Source organism: Buteo buteo, chromosome 23, assembly GCF_964188355.1.
Source record: "Buteo buteo chromosome 23, bButBut1.hap1.1, whole genome shotgun sequence".
Lineage (NCBI taxonomy): Eukaryota > Metazoa > Chordata > Aves > Accipitriformes > Accipitridae > Buteo > Buteo buteo.
Window position 1 is genome coordinate 19120384 of NC_134193.1, and position 14499 is coordinate 19134882.

At 52.8% G+C, this 14499-nt stretch overlaps 1 protein-coding gene and 1 long non-coding RNA gene across 2 annotated transcripts in view; one reads left to right on the top strand and one right to left on the bottom strand.

The window, feature by feature from the left end:
• The window catches only part of LOC142043480 (uncharacterized), a 36441-nt gene that overhangs the window by 13518 nt on the left and 8424 nt on the right, over nucleotides 1–14499 (top strand). The window lies entirely within an intron of this gene.
• On the bottom strand, nucleotides 6262–14358 carry MYMK (myomaker, myoblast fusion factor). The gene is made up of 5 exons (XM_075054937.1): nucleotides 14158–14358; nucleotides 11658–11772; nucleotides 9046–9194; nucleotides 7919–8035; nucleotides 6262–6861 (listed from the first exon to the last, which is right to left on the bottom strand). The coding sequence occupies exons 1-5, from the start codon at nucleotides 14290–14292 to the stop codon at nucleotides 6715–6717; spliced, it is 663 nt and encodes a 220-aa protein (XP_074911038.1). The 5' UTR covers nucleotides 14293–14358; the 3' UTR covers nucleotides 6262–6714.

Consider the following 14499-nt stretch of genomic DNA (forward strand, 5'->3'; position numbering starts at 1 on the left):
ACGCCAGGATGCTCCGGGATTGTGGGACTAGTGAGCGCCAGAAAATGAATTGTCTGCACTGAGTGCCCCGCAGCTCCTGGGCGATGACAATTTTAAATGAGTGAGAGGTTGAAAAATAGTGAGTGAGATTTTTTAAAAGGTCACCTTGGCCAAGGAGGCAAAAATTCTTCCTTGCGCGAATGAGATGCTTTAGGAACTGCCTTAAAATTAATCCAAAACATGAGCCTAGCTCCAAATGAGTGGGACTTGGCAAGACAGCTGACCACATTATCTTTAAATATAGGCAGGCATCCTGGAGGGTTTCTGGTGGTTTTCCTGGTCACTTCTTATTTCTCTGTCTCCCCGTCCGCTCCCCACTCCTTGCATAATTCTCTCTATTTTAATGCCTCTTTCCACATTTTGGGTAGTCGTTTGTTTATTGGTATGAATTCTCCCCAAACCAGGCAGCATTGCAACACTGCAAGAGCTTTTGTGTCGGGATGTTTTGCTGGCAGCGGCACTTTTCCTCGGGAGGGCATTGCCCGGGCAGCCGGCGGCCTCTGCCCCGAGGAGGCTGCGGCTCTCAAGGGACGGCAAAGGATTTTCAAAGGTGCAAACGCCTCTGCCTTGTGGGTTGGAGCTCTGATGGACCCCAATCTGTGCAAAATTGGGGTGAGACCTTGTGTGCTTCTGACACGCTGTGCAGTGACCCGAGTGAGTGCTCACCGGCCAGCGCATCCCCCAAAATTCCTGTGCTGGGGCAGTGGTGCCCGGTGTGCTGGCAGGCTTGCAGGGACGGGCTCTGTGGTGCTTCCCTGAGCTCTTCAGCTCTCTTTATCCTCTTCCCACCTTAAACACGAGGCTGGGGGCATACAGAAAATGAAAGGGACTCGGTTTAGGCTGGGAAGGAGAAGCAAGCCCCTTACCACCAAAGCAGGGAGGCTCAGGACCTTCTCAGGCTTTGAAGCGGGCTGTTGGACATGTCTGGACAGACAAAGACACATCTGTCTTTAATCCTTCCCTCTGTAACTGAGACCAGGACCAGGCAGAGCCATGGCAAACCCTCACCGCGTGCTGCAGGTATGTGTGCGTATGGGTTTGAAGGGCCTTGGCAATGCGGCGGTGCTAGACCAGTTAGAGCCACATGTTCTTGCGAATGCAGCTTCCTATTGACTTGTTAAACATTTGCTATTTATCAGATTTTGCTTTTAAACTGTCTGTAACAGTCTGGGAGAACTTGTGTCAAAATCCCTTCCAGATGTGAAGGTGCTACCCGATACTTTGGTTATAACCTGGACCCTCGCTCCTGCTCCATTCAGATTAGCTCAACTACCGTGAAAATGAAAATGCATATAAAGACATAGAAAGAGAGGAGAGACACATGTAAAACCTCCCCCAAACCTTCCCTTTTACAGGCAAAACAGATCCTGCCTTTATAAGGAGATTGTGAGTTTTATCAGTGAACATTTGCTTTGCTGGAAAACCACAGGTAAGCAGGGGAGAGCAGCCACTGTCCCTGTTGGTCCATGAGGGTGTTTTTTAAAGCATTATTGACTTTTTTTCCCCATTGAAATAATGTTTCTTTGGGTCTGGAGCTTCCCAGACACATCAGCTCATTTTATGAGCATCAGATGATGTGTGCAGTTGGAAACCCGAGCGGTTCCCTTGCATTCGGAGCACATGGATCAGATAACGACGGTTCATTAAATGCTCATTGAAAGGCTGTTGCGAGGTTGGGAACTTTTCTTAGCAGCACCCGCTCTGTAGACACGCTGCCCTGTCCGTCTCCAGAAGAAGCTTTGGGGCCACAAGGTATTCCCAGATTAAAACAACCTCTCTTGCTCCATGGTATCTGTCAGATCGTATACGGCCCGAGCCAGCTCCCATCGTAGCGAGGGAGGGTTTTTCCACTGACTTTAAGAGGCGCTGGACCGGGGCCATCCTCTGTGTAATGCGGATCCGGGAGTGTGCGTGATGCACTGCATGATGACAGAATTTCTGGGAGATTGGCCTAAACCAAAAACCTTGGACCGCTGCTCCCTGGGACCGCTCCACCGGAGGAGCGGGGAGGCTGGAGACACCGAACCTGGACCTGGAGCGGGTTTTTGCAGCTGTGAAAGCATCCCCGCAAGAGCCGAGCGAGCCCGGCTGCTTTGCGTCTGCCCTTCCCCGGGTCAGGGACTCGGCGCTGGGGTTTGGTCGCTTGGGTCGAGTCCACCATCCGCGTCCATCTCCGGTGCTGCCGGGGGGGAGCGGACACCTGCGAGTGTGCGAGGGGCTCCCTGCCCGACCCCTCTGGGAGGCGAGCGGCTCAGCCTTGTCTGCAACACCGCAGCCGAGCTCCTCCGTGCCCTGAAAATACCCCGTCGCTGCTGAACGATGGGGCTACCTTGCCCACGTCCACTGGGGTGGAAAGTTGGGTTGGAAATCTTGCTGAGAGGAAAGAGGAGGAGAAGAGAAACCTGCTGGGACATTGCATGGCGTTGTTTTAAGCAAAACCCCGACGCGTCAATGTTTTTTTCTCTTGGGGCTGGGTTAGGCTGCTTTGCACCCACGCTGCAGGTACCACTTTACTGACCCCCACGGTTGCATCTGCTCTAACTCCATCCTGCGCTGCTGCAAAAAGGTGGTGTTTCTGCAGAGCACCACCAAACATGGCAAATCCCACCCTGGTCTTCCTGGGTGCCCCCCGACTCCTCTGAAGCGTAGGAGACCTTCTTGTGCACCAGGAAAAGACATGCATTGGGGCTGGGATAGCTGAAGTGAAGCTGAGAGATACCCAGTGGTCCTAGATAGGTGCTTCGGTTGCTTCATCTCCCCTTTTTTCCAGGCTGATGGATGGGGTTGGTTTCTCATAGTGCTTCTGTGCCATGTCCCAGAGCCATGGAGCCGTGGTTCTGTGTAGGACATTGGTGGTGACTCCCCTTTGCCCCTGCAGACCTGGTTTATCCCTGTTACAGGGCACAGACATCTCCTGCACATCAGAACCGGGGGGTGATGGAGGAGCCCAGGGCAAGCCCTCTCCCTGGGGCTCCCCACAGAGCTCCTGCCCCTACTTCCACAAGAAATCACCACTCTTGAATTTTCAGGGGAATTGGGTTTCTTTGGCCCTCCCAGGGAGGAGGCAGGACTTCTCCGGTAGTCCTGGTAGATGCATCTCCTTGGGTTGTCCATCACCGCTCCCCATGAGCTGTATGTGCCTCGGGATGGAGCAACAGCACTTTTTGAAGCGGCGTAGCATCACTGTGGCCTAAAGGGCATAAAAATGGTTAGAAGGAAAACCTTGGCCCCAAGGTCTGTGAGTTAACCTGGCAGGGATGGCCGGGCTGGCTCACAACTTGAACGTGCATGGAGGAATGGCAATGCGAGGGTGAGGAGGGAAGAGCAGCGTGTGGAAAAAAACCTGAAGCGGTCTTTCAAAATCACATGGTGATAAGGTGTTTTCTGGAGTGCCCCATACAGCTGGCAGCAGAACCAGGCTTTTATGTTTTGGTCTGGCTAGTTTTTCACTTTCTGCAGCCAAAGGGATCTGGATAAAGTTTGCCTGGAAGATTAGCTGGCACCGAGCCCGACTAGACATCTCTGGAAGCCTCCCCTCGAGCAGGAGTAGGTCCTAATTCCCCTCTCATCCCAGCCCTGCTGTAGGCGAGCGTGGGGGAACGTGTGTCTCCTGGAAAGGACGGTTCGACCATGGCACCCTGAAGCTGCCCAATGGCCCCTGTGCCTACTGCAAGATCCTCTGCTGCGGGGCTGCAGCCCGAGGGCAGCCAGCCATCTCCCCCCTGGCACACCGGGATCCCACTCCTCCTGTGCTGGGGATGCTGGGGAGCGTGCAGAAGTGAGCGAGATCCCGGGGGATCCCTGCTGCTGTGGTCCCTATATGCGGTGGAGACGATGCTCCGCAGCCCAAGGGGTGGGATGGGAGCACGAAGCATCGTCACCGGCGCCTGACCCTTGTGGCTTTGCATCAGCCCTTGTCTGGGGACGCACGTCCTTCATGTGGTCTGTCCCGATGCTGAAACCGAGCAGGGAAATGGGGTGTGCGGGAACCCACCGAGCAGGGCTGACCTCTACCAGTGCCAGCTCTGGGGCAGATCTGCTCCAGCCACACCGGATTCGGCACCGGCCGCGGTGTCCGGCCACGACTGAGCTGCTGGCTCTGGGGCAGAGCGGGCAGGGGATGGAGGTGCGGGAAGAGACTCTGTGGGATGCTGTCCCCATGGCGTCGGTGAGCAACCCACACTGGCCCAGACACAAAGCAAATGGGATTTTGTGCCTGGGGAGGTATTGCGGAGCCGGAGGGAGGCTGGCAGGCTCCTGTTCGCCCTTGTCGCTGCTCTCTGCCGCTGTGCTGGTAGCAGATGCCGATGCCTCCGGAGTGGAAAGCCCGGTCCCTCCCTTCTCATTCCTTTTTTCCTTTTTTCTTTCTTTTTTTCTTCCCCCCCCTCAGCTGATCTTAAAAAAACCCAGGCGGTTTGGGCTTCATGAAACCCAAATGCCTTTTGCAGCATCAAGCCCGGATCCCATAAGTAATATCCCAGCGTTCAAGAATAAGACAGTATATGAAGTAGACGGGGAGCTATAAAGACGCTTTAAAAGGGGCAATAAAAGTTTTGGGTTTCATATCGTCTTACCAAAGAAGAGAATAACAGAGAAGCAGGAAATTTCAGTAGCAGACATGACAAAGGTCACAGCACTCAGACTGCACCTTAGACGAAAACACCTACTCTTATGAAAACAGCAAGAATTTTTGGCAGGGGCTCAAGAGCTCTTACAGGCAAAGCTCTCGGCAGCGCTAAAAGGTTACAAGAGACTGTTTTGTCTACGTTGCTGTAAATGTTTATAATATTTCCCTGCATTTGTATTGCAGGGGATATCCTGCCTGGGTGATAGCGAATTCAGCCCGTGCACCTTCCTCCCGGGTGTCGGGGTGCCCGGTGCTGCTGCAGCGGGTGCTGCCGCCGGCGCGGGGCTGATGACCCTGCGGACGTGCCCAGCTGCATTTCGGTCCCAAGGGTGGGTGCTGGTCCTGCATGGGGGTGCAAAGGGTGGGCCAGTTTGCGCGGTCGGAGCAGCGCCCTCGGGCATCAGCAGGGAGAGGGGAAAAAGGAAACCTTGCTTGGGATTTTATTGTACGCAATATACTTCTTGGGTTTTTTGGTGTAACACCTGAGTACATGGCAGGTGGGAGCTGGAGCTTTCATTTACTCAGCTGGGCCTTAGCTAACGTGCCCTCCTTGTTTGCATGGGGTTTGCCAACCTTTTTTCCCTCCTGCTCAGCCACAGTAAGGCATTGCAGTTACCCAGTGCTTCTCCTCCCAGCGCTTTACCCACGCGAGGCTCTCCCCATGCCCACGCTGCCCACGAACCGCTGGGGCTTGCTGCAGGGCTATGAACGTCACCGCAGTCCAGGAGGGGCTGAACACCCACAAAATGAGCACTTGGGACTGTTTTTTGGGGATACCCTGAGCAGTCCTGGAGTGGCAAAGTACTCCAGTAGCGTGCAAGGAATAGGGAAAGTGTTGCGCGCAAACCCTTAGAGCATCTTGCAGAACATCCCGGGGGCTGGATGCTCAGAAAGACCTGGTGTGCTGTGTTGGTTTAGGTGCTGGTGAACCCTTTGGAAGCTTTTTGCTAGCGCTGCCTCTGCGTGCAGCTGCATCAGCTGTGCCACCGCTTGCCAGTGACTCTTGGATGCTTGGGGGTTCATAATTCATTTATATTTTTGTTGGAAGCTCATTCAGTTTTGGTTGTTGCCCCGTCGCAGGAAGTTGCTCTGATGAATGACCGGGCTGGATTTCTCTTCCAGAGGAACCCAGGCTTAATGTGGGCTTTCTGTGGACATCACTGTATATCAATACTGCTCTAATTGTCCATGACATATAGTCTTGGCGTTTTTCCCAGACAGTCTAAATAAATCATACACTTCTGCTATAGTAAATAGTCTGTTAGAGGAGATGTTATAGGTTTACAGTCCTCCCCCTCCCTCCAGGAGCTTCTTTTCTCTGCCTCTTAATTTTCCATGTACTTTCCATACTAATGAGGCTCGCCGCAAGCGCACCTGCTGCCTGCAGCACCCGGGGCAGGTCTGCAAGGACAAAGTGCCCAATGTTGCAGCTCCCTCCGGGCCCTGGGGGGGCTGTGGGCAGGGGAGGGGGTGGCCGTGCCCAGAGCTCTGCTTTGGGGCTGGCATCTGCCCTCGGCTGAGCAGAGCTGAGCTGGAAAGTTTCTTGCACGGCTTAAGAAATGCTGGCGTTGCACACTCGCAAAGTCTTTGTTAGCGTGTATTATTTACATCAAGAGAATGCATAAATAAAATAGTAAATATCTCACAAAAATACAGGTTCTGTTAATCGGGCATTGCAAACGAAGCCCCGCGTGCTCAGGCTGGGGAAACCTGCACGGAGGGGACAATTCGGGTCCTCCAGGGCCAGTGCAGGGGACAGCCCAGGCGGTGACATGGCCTGAGAGCACGAGGGTCTCCGCAGGGTTGCAGCCCAGACAAGAGCTTCTCCAGCGAGAAGTAGGAGTATGTAGCAAACTGGAAGCGCAACCTCTGCTGGGGCTGATGGTGGAAAGGTAAAGACTTTCCAGGGAAGAAAATCCTCGGGGCGTGCACAGAGCTGGTGGGAGAAGATGCCGATGTCCCACAGGAAAATGCAGCAGGCGGGCATTTTGCTTTTGGTTGCATTGCCCCGGGAGCAGAAAAGCAAGTGCCCCGCTCGCCCGGACGGCTCAGACGCAGCAGCAGAGCGTGGAGCAGTCGAGCCTGGCGGGGGTCCCGGCGCTCCCGGCCTTCTTGTTCTCCTTGGGCAGCAGCAGCACAAAGGCCATGGCCAAGGCGCAGTGATAGAAGCTGTGCACGTAGGTGTAATCCCACTCCTGCAAGCGAGAAGAGGGTTAGCAAGACCTGCCGGAGCCGCGGTGCCGGGGGGGCTCTGCGTTAGGTGCAAAACATTAGGTTTCTGCAAGTAGCCAAAAGGAAAGGAATAAAAAAAAAAATTTCCCGAGCCTTCTGCCTCTTTTTGCTGTCAAAGAAGAAAGGATTTCCAGCTTTAAAAAAAAAAAAGCAAAGTGGATTTAACACATTCCAATTTGCACATTTCCCAATTCTTGAATGAAGTGTTTCATTACCCCGCAAAGGACGCGGCGGCGAGGCCGGGGCGCGGGGGGAGGCGGTTTCTGCTAAGTGACATTTTTATGTTCTGCTAGAATTTGCAATTACTAAATGCTTTGAAAAATAATCCTTGGGGATGACTGTGAGGTTGTATCTAGCAGCTCCCAATGCACAGAGCAGCCGTAACGGCGGGGCTGAGCACAGGCGTGACCGGCAGCTGTGTCGGGGGGGTTATCGCCTTCCCCGCGTGGGACAGACGGACCCTTTTGTGCAGGACGGGCAAACTGGCCAGCGGCGAGAGCAAAAGGTTATAAACATGGGATCGAGTGCCCCTGGGAGTCAACTGAGAGTCTTTGGCGTGAGCCAGCTTTGGATCTGGCCATGCCTGGGTTGTATCCAGTCCCTGCCGTGGCTCTGCGAGGTGTCCTTAAGTCACCCGTGCCCAGTTTCCAAAAAAACCTCGCTCGCATTTGACAAAGCCATTTTGAGGATCACGTACGGCTGAAGAAAGCATGGCCCGTGAGCTTGCGACTCACTTAAGAGGGGAAAAAGAGAGCGAGCATCACCCTGAGCATCACTTACTGTCACACCTCTCCCTGCCCACACCGCAGTTAACGGGCCAGGGGCTGGGATGGGGACAAGTAGGAAGGGACCCTCGTCCCTGCCACCAGACCCCGGCACGCCAACCCCAGAGACCCGCACCTGAGCTGGGTTTTGTCCAAGGCTGGATGCAGCCCAGCGGTGCGAAGGGGGAGGTCTCCTATCTCGGTAATGTCCTTTACGCCTTGTAAAGTCAGGGTGATTGACTCTGCAAACAGGTACCTCGAAGAAGAACCGCAGCATCAGTGCTAACGCCCCGAAACAGAAGCCAGGACCGATCTGTTGGGTGTAGACGCTCTTGTCTGGGTAGAGCCCTTTCTTCTCTTTCATCTTTTGTAGCTGAAAGGAAAGAGAGAACACACCAAACAATTTCACCTGGATTTAGCTGCCTGTTCGGCATCCGAAAGATCCCATGAATGCTGAAATAAAACCACCCAAAGCCCACGGCTCCCCCGGGCTGCGGGGTCTGCCTGCACGTGGGAAGCACCTGCGCCTCCTGCTGCAACGGGTCCTCCTGCTTCATTCCTGCTCATAACGCTGTTTTCTTAATATTCAGCCCCAAACCCAGCTCAGGAAGCGTGTGCCCTCACAAACCCAGTCTCTGGGAGAGCGGATCCCAGCACAGCCTTTGCAGGCTGGGGGACACAGGGTGGTCTCGTACCTCGGTCCCCTCCTCGCTCATCCCCTCCCCGTCGTGGCCACTTGCTTTTAGCTGCCGGCTGGGCAGTAGACGGGGCTTAGCGACAGTATGTAGCTGGCACTTGCATCACTGTATTTCCATGATGCTCAGCAGTGCCTTCCTGCAATTTTTACCCCATCACTGATTTCTTCGCCTTTCCCTTTTATGGCCGTGCCGGTTCCTGCTAATGGCTCTGCCATCGGGCTCCCAGCTGGGTCGACAGCATCCGCCGTGTGCGGGGCACAGGCTGCAGCGTGGTGCCCGACTGTCCCGGCCAGGTTCAGGCAGACTACAGGCAGATTCCTTCCCACTTTATCACCGCATTTTATGCACATCTTCCACTGGCTCTGGGGCAGTTTACCAGACCCCTCTGCCTCTGAGTAGCTGTAAAAACTCCATCAATGCGTTCTTCCTGATTAGAAACGCAGGGACAGGAGATGTGGTAGATTGCTCAGACCGATCGAATCTGGCGTTTATCACAAAGGCTGTCTGCCTGCTTTCTGCTTGGGTTGAAGAAGTGCTGTTTAATCACCGTGATGGCCTGCGCTGCAAGAGCTGGACCTTGAGGAGGAAACCCCTGGCACAGGTCGGACCCCTCCGCGCAGGGCTCAGCCCCTTCCCCGCCGTGAACATCCTGCAAAATGCCGGCGTGGTGCCCTTCCCTACATACCCATTTCACGGTTATCACCAGAACGGCCGTCCCGATGGGTCCCGAGTAGACACCGTAGCCCCAGCGGTCGTGGTAGATCCTCACGGCGATGGTGAGGACGCCGAACATGACGAAGGTCGATCTCTTCGGCTCGTCAAACTCTGCCAGGGCTGCGTGGCACCGAGCACAGGGAGCGTCAGCTCGCCCACCCCCTTCCTCGGCTGCTCCCCTAAAGCCTTACTGGGGTCTGTCCCACTTGCCCTGGGGACCCTCAGCATCACATCCACTTCTGGTTTGCCCTTATGCCTCACAGCTGGGGAAACTGAGGCACACGGGGGCAAAGCGAACCATCCTGAGGCATCTGAGTGGTGGGTCTAGGAGCTGATTTTAGGGGTCTTATGTTCAGTGTTGTGTGTGGAAGCTACAGATTTCCCACCCGTATTTTCCTTTACTGCCTTGACCCAGAAGTCAAGACCCAGAAGAAGAAGACCCAGAGAAGTCGACCCAGAAGACACTTGCACCTGGTGAGCCCACCATTGGCTTTTGAGTTCATCCTACACTTCCAACCCTCCCAAACTTGCCAGCTAACCCCGCTCCAGTAGGACCGCGCTTGCCGATGCGATGGGGACTGGGCTGCCTGGCCGTGCCAGCACCTGCCTGAGGTTTGCAAGCTGGAAGTCGCCAGTGCGAGTAAATTATTAGAGGCTTTTGTTTAGCACAGAATGGGGTAATAACTGATAAAAGTTATGGATCCCAGTGGGCTCCATGCTTTTCCAGCTCGCACAGCTGTGTTATGGCTGTCCTGGATTTGCATTCCGGGAAGCGTGCCCGAGGGTCTGCGTCCGCACATGTGCGCTCGGGCTTTACAAGCCACAGCGAGAGGCTTCCCTGGGCTTCAGTCACCACACCTTCCATGTCCTTGGATCGTGGTTTTATAGGGAGTTTGGCTAAGGGATAATGTCCGCATTTTAATCTCTGTTGTTTCCCTGCGGGTCAATATTTTAAACATCGTAGTCCGGGATTTGTATTTTTTTGCAAGGTTTTTGAATGCAGTAATGAAGCAATCAAGTCGAATTTTGCTGCAGGGAGCCAAAGTGTCTGGATCGGCTCTGACCTACCCTGACACTGCTGTTACCTACTGAAAGTGCCCTTTGGAGATGATTTGCCTCATCACCTTTCTAGCCAAACAGAGAGAGCGCTGAAGTGCCATGGACAGTGTGGGAGCCCACCTCGGGACTTGCACCTTGGGGGAACAGAGCCATTTCTAAGGTTAATATTCTCCCCACTCTTTTTTTCCCTGCACAGAAGATTTACCCGGTCGCATGCCCTCAAGGGGGATGCTGCTGTCTGCGCTGCTCGGCGGTGAAGGGCGGAGGGATGGATCTGTGCCTAGCGGAGGGGACGCTGCCCCACGGTTCGTGGTGGGTTCAGGGGCTGCAGGAGCTTCTCCCAACCCGGCTGGAGGTCCTGCACCAACCCTGGAACCCCGAGGGGCAGAGGGGAAAGTCCTGTGGGTGTTTTGGAGCTGTACATCAGTGTGGTGACCCCAGCTGAGCACTGGGAGGGCTGGTGACCCTGCCTGGCTAGAGTGGGGACTGGGTGTGCGGCTGCTGGAGATGGTCCGAATCTGTTGAGCAAAGCCTTTGCTGTTGGAAAGTGACTGTCCCTTCATCTCTCTCCCCTTACTCTACTCTATTCTCCTGTCAGAAATAGTTGTGCCCTTCCAAAAAGCGTGTTGACAACATGGGAAAATAATAGGTTTGAAGTTTTCATCCTTCTTTAGTTCTGTCATATTTTTTTTTTTCATTTCTATTATACCTTGTTTCAGTGGCAAATGAGGAACAAAAAGAGAAAAAAAGAGAGTGAAGGGAATGTGGGAAAAGGAAAATTGAGTAATAGAGCAAGGGTCAGGATTTTAAATAAAAAGGAAGTGAAATATATTTCTGCTTTTTCTAAGCAGATATAATATTTCCCGTCAGCCCAAACTGGCTTTTGATGAACTAGGAAGATATATTTGTTTTGTCTAAACCACTTTGATTTGTATGCTACCAAGGGAAGTGGCAGATTCTGCATTTCTTAATGCCCCCAAGTCAGGACAGGACATGCTGATGGGGCTCCGTATGGGGAAAATGAGGAGAAGTGGGGGATTCCCTGACATGGAAGGTTTCAAACTAGGTCATCACATAGTACTGTCCTGCCTTGAACTAAAGCACAAGGCTGCATGTGTTACTTGCCAATTTGAAATAAATAATGCTGCTGTTGTAAGGACATGCATAAGAGCTGGTGAAGGTAGAGGAACACCCAACTAACACAAACACCTGGCACCAGACCTCTGTTTATCTCCAAGAGCAAAACTTCCCCAGCCACCACTCAGGACAGTTTTCATGTGTGTCTGGACCCCACCGAGTGCAATGGCTTTCCAAGGCATTAATGATATAAAAATTCATTAAACCATAGCACGGGCTGACTTCCATAAAAGGCAGTCTCACAGCTAAGTCTTGCAGATGGGAGCTCAAAGGCAACAGCATTTCTGGGGACTGTACCCACTAACCATCCCGCCAGAGGTGCCGACAGAGCCTGCCCGACCTGCAAACATTGGTGCTGGGTAGGAACCATGAAAGACCAGTGCTTACCCATCAGGGACACCCAGATGGACAGAGCTGTTCCATAGATGCTGAAGTACTCCAGGATATCATAGCGCATGAAGCACAGCACTGATAAGCCGGGACCATCACATGCATGGTAAATCTATTAAAAAAAAAAAGAAAAAGAAAAAAGCGTTAGAAAACTAGTTCCTTACCCACAGACCAGTAAGGTAAAGGCTCTTATCAACTGGTTTAAAACAGCCTTTGCGTGGCTGTTGAGAGGACGGCCAGCTAGAACAGAACAGTCTCAAATACGCCAGGGTCGCTGATAGGCAGTAATGAATATATTTGAGAGATCATGTCACCATTCCCAATTGCAAATTGCCTGAGAATCAACATTCTTTTCTCTTAGTACAAATTATTTGTGGACGAGCTTTAGTCTGCCTCTTGGACTGTGCCAGCATTTGCAATCTGATGAGCAAGCTGCTTCGAGCCGAGCTGCAGGCACTGCAGGGACGTCCTCTCCAGCAGAAGGAGGACTCTGGGGTTATGGTTCTAATTGTGAAAGATTCTCGTAAAACAATTCAAAATGAGTGTCCTGATGAAATGTGTATAGATGCCAGGTCACTGTCCAGGCTAAATAGGGTTTATATGGCCAGAGTCTGAATACTGGGGAATTCACTCATTAGTGCATTCCCTTAAAAACCGCTGGTTCCTGCCCATTAGCTCATTGATTAGGTTATTTGCGAAAAACCCATTGTCATGCAACATAAATGCGAACCAAGCCAAGAGAAATTTTCCAGTGCAATCAGAGGAATGCTCCCAGTGTTTGCCTGGCGCTCGCCTTTTCCTCCGAGCGCTCAGCCCTGCAAGTTTTCTAGTGGTAGCACCAGCGTGCTTCGCTGTTTCTGAAGAAGTCCCTTCACTGCTTGGCAGGATGCCCTTGGAACAATCCTCGCTGTCATGGCCCAGCGGGGATGCTGATATTATTTATAATGGGAATTGCTGCAAGTCCTTTGGCTTGCTGCAGTTTCTAGAAAAGATTGCACCACGGCTGTAATTCTTTTCTCTGTTTGAGATTGGGTTCGGGGAGTCTGGAGACAGGGGGAAGAGAGGGTGGAAGACAAAGAGCGTGTTTCTGGCCGGCGTCGCAGCACTTGTCTGCGATGGACATATGCTTTCACTGCTCTGATGAGGTCTCCGGGGGGAGGAGGAATGGGAGCCTACAAGAAAGGCAACAGCAGCAGCTGCTGCCCTTCCTACCCCCCCGACCATGCTGGCAGCTGCCTTCCCTTCCTTCCCTTCCCCACGCACAGATATTTTGCCTCTTCAATCTCTTCGGCAAGGACCTGTTCCACCTCCCGTCGAAACACATGCCAATTTTCCTATTGACTTCTCGGGGAGGTGGAGCAGACACAAAACCGGTGCAAAATGAAATCGTAGATGTCTGGCTTCCCTGGGGAGCTGGGGGGGGGCTCGGTTGGGATGTTTTTATTAACTAGTCCCGTAGTTTTTATGGAACTGGCAGAATTTCTCCCCCTGCATTGTGCTTAAATTGGAGGCTTAAATGGTGGATCCTTAGGAATAAGAGACAATCCTGGTTCAGAGTTCTGCTGCTGTGGAAGAGCTTTTCACACCTTTATCTACTCCCTGCCTCAGTTTCTCTGTCTCTGTGCAAGGGATGAGACAACCCTCATGAGATGCCTCGAGACGGGTGGGGAGAAGTGTTAAATGCAATATTGGTTGGATTTCTGGGCTATTTCCTTCATATCCTTTAGCAGAGCATTACCACAGGGTTAAGTAGGAGATTTATTCCAGTGGGAACACTGCTTTAGGTGCTCAACCCGCGTGTGTACAGAGGCACTTAGCAGCAATACAAAGCACAGGGCAGCTTACTGCCGGGAGCAATAATATGAATTATTTTGTATATGTACAGACAACTGACTTTCTCCTCCCGTTATTCCTATGCGAGGGAAGGCAGGGCTATTCCGAGCCTGGTGAAACACACATTTTCAAACCACTCTGCCAGGGTGCAGGGTTAATATTTATTTTTCTTGATAGCTCAGCAGCATGTCTTAGTCTTTCTTTTCCCAGTGCAGAAACTCCCCCAACTCGAGCATTGCTCCCATCACCACTTAGCAATTGCAAAATCAATAATTCGACTACGTGCTTTTGGCTAAAATGACAGAAGCATAGCGAGAGACTCTGCATACAATTTAAACCCCAAATTCAGCATGGCCACTTACCAGCTGTAAAACAAAGAGAAAAAACAGCTCCAAAACATTGCGAATCAATCAAGTTGCTTTGCACCCAGACCCTCTCCCTAACCTCACAAACAGAAAACACCATTAAATCTATGTAAGGCCACCCCTTAGGACCACCTAAACTGAAAAATCAGCCACTCAGCGCCGCACACAGTGGGAAATAACTGAAAATGGATATTCTGGGGGTCGCACTCACTGCTCTTGGGTGAGATCCAGCTACCCTTCCCGGCGGAGTCCCTGTGCAGGGAGATGAAAGACCCGGGGGAGGTACAGGGACATCTTACCGCCACGAAGAACATGGTGAAGAAGTAAACCATGGCTTCCATGTGGAAGCGCCGCTTGGCCGCGATGCTGATGGTGGGGAGGAAGACCAAGGTGCTGATGGTGGGCAGAAGGAGCTTGGCCACCAGTGAACCCATGGGTGCCTCACAGGCCAGCGGCACCCGGGGAGAGGGTCTCTGCGAGCTGGATGGAGACGACGGAGAAAACAGCCGTGGGGAGCGTGCTTTAAAATTTAAATGCCCTGCATGGCCGGGAGGGCTGCGGGCAGGGAACAGCTGCTGCTGCCACAGCCGCCCCCTTTGCTTCTGTCTCTCCCCAAGAGCAAAATTCTTGATGCAGCCGGC

What these genes read in the sequence shown, in the direction of transcription:
- MYMK (XM_075054937.1), bottom strand. Translation starts at nt 14,292, where the DNA reads ATGGGTTCACTGGTGGCCAAGCTCCTTCTGCCCACCATCAGCACCTTG. An exon ending in TCACCATGTTCTTCGTGGCG is followed by an intron (nt 11,773 to 14,157) that starts GTAAGATGTCCC and finishes TTTTTTTAATAG; the next exon opens with ATTTACCATGCATGTGATGG. An exon ending in TGGTGATAACCGTGAAATGG is followed by an intron (nt 8,036 to 9,045) that starts GTATGTAGGGAA and finishes CTTTCCTTTCAG; the next exon opens with CTACAAAAGATGAAAGAGAA.